At 46.5% G+C, this 9,123-nt stretch overlaps 1 protein-coding gene across 6 annotated transcripts; it reads right to left on the bottom strand.

The window, feature by feature from the left end:
• Nucleotides 1-557: 557 nt before the first annotated feature.
• On the bottom strand, nucleotides 558-7,955 carry LOC134285450 (uncharacterized). 6 transcript variants are annotated; one of them, XR_009996385.1, is made up of 3 exons: nucleotides 965-7,955; nucleotides 836-899; nucleotides 558-787 (listed from the first exon to the last, which is right to left on the bottom strand). XR_009996385.1 is itself a non-coding variant. In XM_062846183.1 (3 exons), exon 3 carries the CDS (start codon nucleotides 7,276-7,278, stop codon nucleotides 1,045-1,047), a length of 6,234 nt encoding a protein of 2,077 aa, XP_062702167.1. In that variant the 5' UTR covers nucleotides 7,279-7,535; nucleotides 7,584-7,647; nucleotides 7,713-7,955; the 3' UTR covers nucleotides 558-1,044. The 6 variants fall into 6 exon arrangements, 3 of the variants coding, with proteins under 3 accessions (XP_062702167.1, XP_062702166.1, XP_062702168.1); XR_009996383.1 differs by having other exon boundaries at nucleotides 558-768; XM_062846183.1 differs by having other exon boundaries at nucleotides 558-7,535; nucleotides 7,584-7,647; nucleotides 7,713-7,955.
• Nucleotides 7,956-9,123: the final 1,168 nt, after the last annotated feature.

Genomic DNA, 9,123 nt, shown 5'->3' with positions numbered 1-9,123 from the left:
TGGGGGGTTGCGAAACGAAGGTTAGGAAGCTATGCTTTAGGGTCTCCTCCAGGAATTCCTTTGGAAATTTCACAAGGAATTTCTTCAGAGATTTCTTTTGGGATTCCTCCAGGAATTCTTTTGTTGGTTTCTGTAGGAATTCTTCTGCGCAGTCTTCCAGGAGTGCCTTTGCAGATTCTTACAGGAATTCCTTTCTTTTGGGATTTCTCCAGGAATTCCTTCGAGGATTTCCTAAAAAATTGAGGATTGCTTCATTAATTCTTTGATGATTCCTCCAGCTATACCTGAGGAAATTTCTTGAGCATTTCCTGAGTGAATTTCTTGAAAATTCTCTGAGGAAAGATGAAATTCAATAAGTAATCATTGCGGAAATTTCACTGAAGCAATTCTTTGAGGATGCTCTGAGATAATTTCTTGGAGAATCCCTAATGAAATTTCTTAAAGATTCTTTGCAGAAATTTCTTAAGGATCCCTGTCAAATTTCAGTAATCTCAAAAAGAATTTCTTGAAGATTCTCTGAGAAATTGTTTTGGTGATCCACTGCAGGAACTCTGTTGACGGGGAGCAGAGATAGGCACGAGACACTGCGTTCTTAGCAGCACAAAAAACACGACTGTTGGTGCAGTACAGCTTTAAACTGAAATGTATTGAGTTTATGATGTAGTTATAACATGTTTGAGGTTACATATGCATGCCTACTTACACATTCAGTGTTTGTGCGCGATTAAATAACCACTGCTCGACCCGATTCAGCTAGCCTGACTCCAACTATAAATCGTGATGTAAACTTAATAATAGCGATATGATAGTTCAATTGCATGTTATAATATCTTACTTTTAGGAAGAAATGTTGTTTTAGAGATCAACTTTAGACCTTAAGTTTTAACCCCTTCAGGAAACTGTAATTTTAAGTAATTTTAAGTAGGATTTTAACAATTTGGGTTCCGAATTCATTAGCACTTACAATTAGTGAATGAGATGCAGTAATAAATGTTCGAAAACAAGAGAAAAGTTTCACAAATGAGAGCTGGGATTCGATTTCAATTATTGGTTGCACGATTTGCCACTGTTCACCATTGATCTCGTCAAAATCGGATTAGTCATTGTCCCACGTTCTCGTTCTGTCATATTCGCGATTGGCAGATCAGCTTCGCGGTTTAGCTGAGAGGGGTTCGCCGACAGCTCGTTTGAGGCAGGGCTGCCAGCGGCAACATCCTCCCCCCCGTAATGCTGGCCACCAGTGCCAGTCTTACTACCATCCAATATATCGAGGATTGCTAGTTTAGCCACAGGTCTACGCAGACATCCCCTCGCAGTTTTTACTAAAGCCTGGCGAACCCGGCCGTCACTTCCTGGTATGACCTCTTGCACTCGTCCTCTAGTCCAGTTGTTTCGGTTCCCGTCATCAACAATTAACACCAGGTCTCCTACTGCTATCATCTTTTCCTCACCGAACCATTTAGTCCTCCTGGTTAACGTTGGCAGCATTTCTTTAATCCACCGAGTCCAGAAGCGATCCAGCTGAAGTTTAATCAGGTTCAAAGAATTTCTTAGCGCTACCGTGTCAGCGTTAGGGTCAACACCAGGCTGCCGTACTCCAGAAGAACTCCCCAACAGAAAATGGTTCGGCGTTAACGCCTCACTCTCCGCCGAATCCAAGGGAAGATAAGTCAATGGCCTGCTGTTTACGATGTTCTCTGCCTCGATGACGAAAGTAAGCAGGGATTCATCGTCCAGTTTTCTGTCACAGCGATACGCTCCCATCATGGCCTGCTTAATCGAACGAACCATACGTTCCCATGCCCCTCCCATGTGGGGGGAGGCAGGAGGAATGAAGAACCATTTGGTCGTGGTGCTGGTAATAGTTGCGGCTACACCAAGTTGTATCTCCTTCATCAAAATCCGTTCGACACCCTGGAAGTTGGTGCCGTTATCAGAATATATTTCTGCTGGCGCACCGCGACGGCATACGAAGCGACGTATAGCTTTGATACAGGCGTCTGTGGATAGGCTACACACTACCTCGCAATGTACAGCGCGAATGGTAAGGCAGGTAAAAAGCGCTATCCACCTTTTCGCATTACCACGACCTACTTTAACCACCAATGGCCCAAAATAGTCCAGGCCAACGTATGTGAAGGGCCTGGCGAAGGATGCCAAGCGAGCTGGTGGAAGTGAAGCCATGCGAGGTACATGTGGAACCGCTTTACGTGCTTTGCACACTGGGCATCCGTTGACAACCTTCCGAACTAGCGACCTCAGGCGTGGAATATAATACTGCTGCCGAATCTCGTTCACCACGGTTTCCGAATTCGCATGCTGGTACTTCCGATGAAACAGGTCCACGATGAGCTCGCATATCCGATGTTTTCTTGGAAGAATAGCTGGAAACTTCGTGTTGATGCAGACGTCCTTCGCAGCTCCGATTCTACCATCTATCCGTAATACACCTTCTTCATCGACAAAGGGTGTCAACTGATACAATGCGCTTTGCCTGCTCAGACACTCTCTCTCCGTTTCTGGACGACTTCGGTTACGCTGGAGTACTACCATCTCTGATGGATATTCCTGCCACTGGGATCCCGTGATCAACGTTATTTCGGCCAGTTGAAGCTCCGCTTGAGTGAGATATCCGCTACTCCGCACAACACCAAGAGATTTCCGTTTTAGGTTTCCCACGTACCTGTGTACGTAGGCTGTAGCTCGATGCAGCCTCTCCCATTTTGAAAACCGAGCATAATTGATCACTGGTAACCGTACTGTAGCCTCGGTGTGTACATTACATGTACGCAATTCCACATCAACAGTCCGTTGAAGTGTATTCTGTTTGGGCCATTCTTCGAAAGGTTTCTGCAGAAAATATGGTCCAGTAAACCATACACTTTTGGCGTCCAGCGAAGGGCCACTTCCCCATTTCGTTGCTAAATCTGCAGGATTCAATTTCGTAGGAACCCACTTCCACTCGTTTACTTCGGTGACAGATAGAATTTCGCCGATCCGACAGGCCACGTATTGCTTGTATTTCCTGGGATCCGCTTTGAGCCATGCCAGAACGGTGGAGGAGTCTGACCAAAAATATCGTTGCGTTATCACCAGAGTGTGGGATTCCTCGACGAAACGCATCAAGCGAGTTCCGAGAACAGCCGCCTGTAACTCTAACCGAGGTATGGACAGCGGCTTTAGTGGTGCCACTTTAGTTTTTGCTGATACCAATGCACATCGAACCATTCCATCTAGATCGACGATCCGGAAGTACGCTACGGCAGCATAAGCGGTTTCGCTGGCGTCCACAAATATGTGTAACTGCAATCGCTGATAGTGTAACCGTGTAGCCCCAAGAAAATAGCATCTGGGCAGTTTGATCGTCGAAATCTGCTGCAGCAGCGAAATCCAATCCCTCCAGCGATTCCGGTGTTCTTCTTCAACCTCCTGATCCCACTGGGTACCCGCTCGCCAGATATCCTGCAGTAGTATTTTACCGTGCACTAGGAGGAAGCCCAACAATCCCAAAGGATCAAAGAAACTCATTAAACACCGAAGCACTTGTCTTTTTGTTGGATTTGAGTCACCATAGACGATTTGCTGCACGTCGTCCTTCAGCTGTGTGCTAAAGCTTAACACATCTTCATCAGTGAGCCAGAGCATGCCCAATATGCGCTCATACGCCTGGCTTTTGTCTTGAAACGAATGCATTCCGCTTGTCGCCGAAGGTTCGCCTAGAGCTTGAGTTACTTCGACGCTATTAGACTGCCAGTTTCGTAGTGAGAATCCTCCTTCTTGTTGGATGTCTCGAACTTGTACCGCAACATCAGTTGCTTCGGTTTTGCTTTCAAAGCTCGCCAAGTAGTCATCCACGTATGTGTTGTTGACAATATCGCCTACAGCCTTCGGGTGCTTCTCCGCATACTCCGCCGCATTCAGATTCTTGACGTACTGGGCTGATGCTGGCGAGCAAGTAGATCCAAATGTTGCGACGTCCATAACGAAAATCTCAGCCGGCATAGATGGATCATCTCGCCACAGAAATCGTTGAGAGTGTCGATCGGTTGCTCTGATTCTTATTTGGTGGAACATCTCTCTTATATCGGCCGATACCGCCACATTGTACTGACGAAACCGGAATAATACTCCTACTAACGATGCTAACTGATCTGGACCCTTCAAGAGCATTGCGTTTAGAGAGATCCCGTCCACCACCGCTGCCGCATCCCAAATTAGCCGCACCTTTTCTGGTTTCTTCGGATTTACCACCGCTCCGAGCGGCAGATACCAGACCCGCTTGAGATCCGTTTGCTTCATCTCTTCACCACTGACTCGATGTGCATAACCCTTCTGCTGATACTCCTCTATTTGACGACTCAAGCTTTCCTTCAGAGAGAGATTCTTACTCATTCGACGCTCCAGGCATTCCAATCTTCGCATCGCCATCCCATAGCTATCGGGAAACTCGACTTCATCGTGCTTCCATAACAGTCCAGTTTCATATCTTTCGCCAATTCGTACGGTTGTTTCTTGAAGAATTTGTTGCGCTCTTTTATCTTCCGCGGACATGAATACTTTGGTTGAACTCATTCCGACGTCATCTAGAGTGAAATAGCTCTTCACCAACTCGTGCAAGTCCCCGTCGTTACTACACTGGCACGCGTGAATGTTCAGTGAAGTAGATAACCGATTACTGCTTCCTCCATATACGCACCAGCCAAGACGGGTTTTTACAGCGACAGGTTCGCTAACACGTCCTTCTTTCACTTTTAACGGAACGGTGAGGTGCAAGTTGTTGACTCCTATCAATAAACGGGGCACTGCGTCTTCGTACCCAGATATAGGCAGACCCTTTAGGTGATTGAAGGTGCTTCCAAGGTCTTCCATTCGTAGCGTTTGACCAGGAAGCGCGAGTTTTTTCACGGTGCGGACGTCACTTAACTTCTGTTGGCTCCTACCATCGGCCCCGGAAACTCCCAGTTGTATCTGCTTCGAATTTGGTTCCAATCGCGAGACATCTCCTGTCCAGGTCAGGCAGAGCGGAATAGTTCTACCTTCTACTCCGAGGTCCTTTGCAAGTTGATCTTCGATGAGTGTAAGGTGCGACCCGTCATCGAGGAAGGCGTACGTCTTTATTTTCTTCGAGGGTCCATGAAGTGTTACGGGCAAAATACGAAAGAGTAGGGATTGATTGTCTAAACGATGCGTATGGTTTCCAGCCGAATCCATGTTACGTGCTGGATTCGTAGTTCGATTACTGCGGTTTGAATGCAGTAGGCGATGATGTCGGTACGTACATCCGTTGATTCCACATTGCCTGGCATTCCGACAATTTCTTGTTCCGTGAGCGTTCAAACAATTGCGGCAGAGCTCATGAGTTTGAACAGCTTTCCAGCGTTCGTCAACAGAGAGCGCATTGAACGTATCACATTCCCGGACAAAATGTCCGAGTTCTTTGCACACACAGCACTGGCTTGGTATGTGAATTTCCGGCTCACTGATGTGGGTATTGACTGATCCTCTGGGTTTTGGTTTTGATCTGTCCGTTGTACTTGTGCAGCTCGCGCCTGTGTACAATGTCACCTTGCTTGCCGAGATCACCATTGTACTCATAAAGTCCCCAAACGTTTTCAGGTTCACGTCTGGGAAGCGCTGCATATAACTCGCCCATTCCATCTTCACGTGAGCAGGAAGTTTCTCTACAAGCTCCATCAACAGGTAAGGACTCGTCAGGTGAGATTGTTGACCAGCTGCTACTAGATGGTCGCACAAACTTTGTACGGCCATACCGAACTCAATTAGCGTCTCCAGCTTCTCGGCCCTTGGCGCTGGAGTTGACCGCACCTTGTCCAGCAATACGCTGATTAGCAGCTCCGGTCGTCCGTATAGGAGTCGTAACGTACTGATAACCTGCGGCACTGATTCTGGTAGAAGAAGACGACTTCTAACCGATTCATACGCGGCACCTTTTAAACAACGCTGCAGTCTTGCTAGATTTTCCACTCTCGAGTATCCACACGCGACGGTTGTATTTTCGAATGCACTTATAAATATCGGCCAGTCCGCGGGATCACCGGAGAACGGGGGTAAATCGCGAGGCATAACTTGGCGCGCGGCTAACTGCGAGGGGGAAGGCACATGGTCAGGCACATTAACTGTCGTACGAGGGAACGGCGCACTTGATTGACTGTTATTAACATAATCTGTATTGACTGTTTGCCCTAGCATATTTTCGTTTCTCTCCGTGATTGGTGGGGGGAGAGAAACGATAGGGGTGACATGGTCTCTTATGACAGACTCGGTCACAAAAGGTGGCTGTGGACTCACATTGTTGGGAGACACACTAAAAGACCCTAGTCTGGCTAGAAGACTTCCGTACGGGTCGTCGCTCGTTTGAGCGGATATATTGGCATGGGTTTTATTACTGGTTGGTAGCTTACCTGGTGGCATTACAAAGGGCGCAGAGGCAAATACGTTACCATCGGTCGGGTTCGTACGACCATTGAAATTTGGATTTAGACTGTTCGGAATCGTTTTAGGAAACGCGCCCGTGTTCCGCTGCTGATTCCCGTTGAGCTGCAATCGTCCATCCTGGGCATCCAACCGCGCCGACTGGGGCGCTGGATTCGCATTCGATTCCTGCTGCTGTTGTCCTTCGTTCGGTGGCTTATGGCATTCGGGTGAGACCTCGTTGCCTGCTGATACACCGTACGATTCACTTCGTCGAGCTTCTGCCAATTTTTTTCCCTGGGCCGTTCGATCAACGGCGCCCTCTGCTTCGAGCTTCCGAGGGACCGCTCCTCCAACGGCGCCTTCCAATTCCGGATTCGTGGAAAGATTTTCAACCCAGGAACTAACTCGCCGCATGCTTGAGCGCCGGCTTACTTGGCTCCGTCTAGATCCATCCACTCGTTCCGCTAGCTGCTCTTCCAGCAGTCTATACTTTTCCTGCACGACCTTTTTCTCGTGTTCGAAGGCCTTTTTCTCCAGTTCGAAGGCTCTTTTCTCTGCCTCCCATTCGCGGCGCTGGATCGCGCGCTCCTCTTCGATTCTCTTCAGCCGTAGGGCTATACGAGCAGCGTTGCTGCTAGACGAGGAAACACTCAATGGCAAACAGGTAGAACAAGTCCACGGCCGCTCCGAAACGGAGTTTGTAACTCCAGCACAGCGCATGTGCCACCAGCCATCACACTGGTCGCACTGTACGAAATTGTCGAACGAATCGGGCCGCGAGCAATGAACGCATCCTACCTCTCGTCCGGCCTCCGGCGACTTGTCCTTTGAGTTAGCACTCATCGTGTTGAATGTTTTAAAGCTCTGTTGACGGGGAGCAGAGATAGGCACGAGACACTGCGTTCTTAGCAGCACAAAAAACACGACTGTTGGTGCAGTACAGCTTTAAACTGAAATGTATTGAGTTTATGATGTAGTTATAACATGTTTGAGGTTACATATGCATGCCTACTTACACATTCAGTGTTTGTGCGCGATTAAATAACCACTGCTCGACCCGATTCAGCTAGCCTGACTCCAACTATAAATCGTGATGTAAACTTAATAATAGCGATATGATAGTTCAATTGCATGTTATAATATCTTACTTTTAGGAAGAAATGTTGTTTTAGAGATCAACTTTAGACCTTAAGTTTTAACCCCTTCAGGAAACTGTAATTTTAAGTAATTTTAAGTAGGATTTTAACAATTTGGGTTCCGAATTCATTAGCACTTACAATTAGTGAATGAGATGCAGTAATAAATGTTCGAAAACAAGAGAAAAGTTTCACAAATGAGAGCTGGGATTCGATTTCAATTATTGGTTGCACGATTTGCCACTGTTCACCATTGATCTCGTCAAAATCGGATTAGTCATTGTCCCACGTTCTCGTTCTGTCATATTCGCGATTGGCAGATCAGCTTCGCGGTTTAGCTGAGAGGGGTTCGCCGACAGCTCGTTTGAGGCAGGGCTGCCAGCGGCAACAAACTCCTTTAGGATTTTCTGAGGAACTTCCTTGTGAAATCCCTGATGCTTTGAGGATTTCCAAGGGAAATTTCTGGATATAGTCCTAGAGAAATTTCTTGAAGAATTTCTGGAGAAATACCCGAAAAAAATCATGAGGAATTCCCGGAGGAATTTCTGTAAAGTTCCAAGAGCGATTTCTTGAGGAATTTCCAGGGACATTTTGGAAGAATTTCTGTATGAACTGTCGGATGAAATTCTGGAGGAATTTCCGGAACAATTCCTGGAGGTATTTCCCTCAAAATTTCAGGAGGAGTTCCTAAGGAGTTCCCGCGAGAATTTTCCGCGGGAACTTCCCGAAAAATTCCCTGAAGAATTTCTGGAAGAATTCCCGAAGGAGAATTTCTGGAGCAAACCCAGAAGAATTTCTGGTGGAACTTCCAAAAGAATTTTTAAATGCATTACCGTAGGAGTTTCTGGAGGAATTTTCGGAGAAATTTTGGAAGAAGTTTATGGTGGAATTTGCGGAAGAAGGAGGAAATTCTGGAGGAACTCCTCAAGGAATTCCCAGAAACACTTCGGGAGAAACTCATGGAGTTATCTCTGAAAGATTTTCCGGAGGAATTCCTGGAAAAAAATCTTGAGGAATTACTGGAGGAATTCAGAAAGAACTCCTGTAAAAATTTATAAAGGAATTTCTGAAGAAATTCCTGGAAGAATTTATCGGGGAAAAGTCTCGAAGCTATTCTGACAGGGATTCCTCCAAAAATTCCAGAAGAATCTCTAGGGGAATTCCCGGAGGAATCCCTGATGGATTTCCGGGAAAAACTTCTAGAGGATTTCTTCGGGGAATCCCAAACAGATTCGTGGAAATTCCTTGAGGAATTTCAGGAATAACTCTTAGGGGAATATCTGGAAGATTTTTAGGAGGAATTTCTGGAGGAACTCCTGATGAAATTTCTGGGGGAATTCCTAGAGGAATCCATGGGAGAATCCCCGGAGAAACCTCTGGTGAATCTCCTGGAGTAATTTCGCCAGGATTTTTTTGGAGAAACTACTGGAGCAATTTTTGGAGGAAGTTCTGAAGCAATTCCTGAAAGAATTTCTGAAGTTATTCCAGAAAGAATGTCTGGAAATTTTTTTGGCGGAATTGCTGGAGGAAATTTTTCAAATGACTCCTATAG

Source organism: Aedes albopictus, chromosome 1 (genome assembly GCF_035046485.1).
Source record: "Aedes albopictus strain Foshan chromosome 1, AalbF5, whole genome shotgun sequence".
Lineage (NCBI taxonomy): Eukaryota > Metazoa > Arthropoda > Insecta > Diptera > Culicidae > Aedes > Aedes albopictus.
The sequence above is the reverse complement of the archived record's forward strand: the minus strand, read 5'-3'. Positions and strand labels throughout refer to the sequence as shown.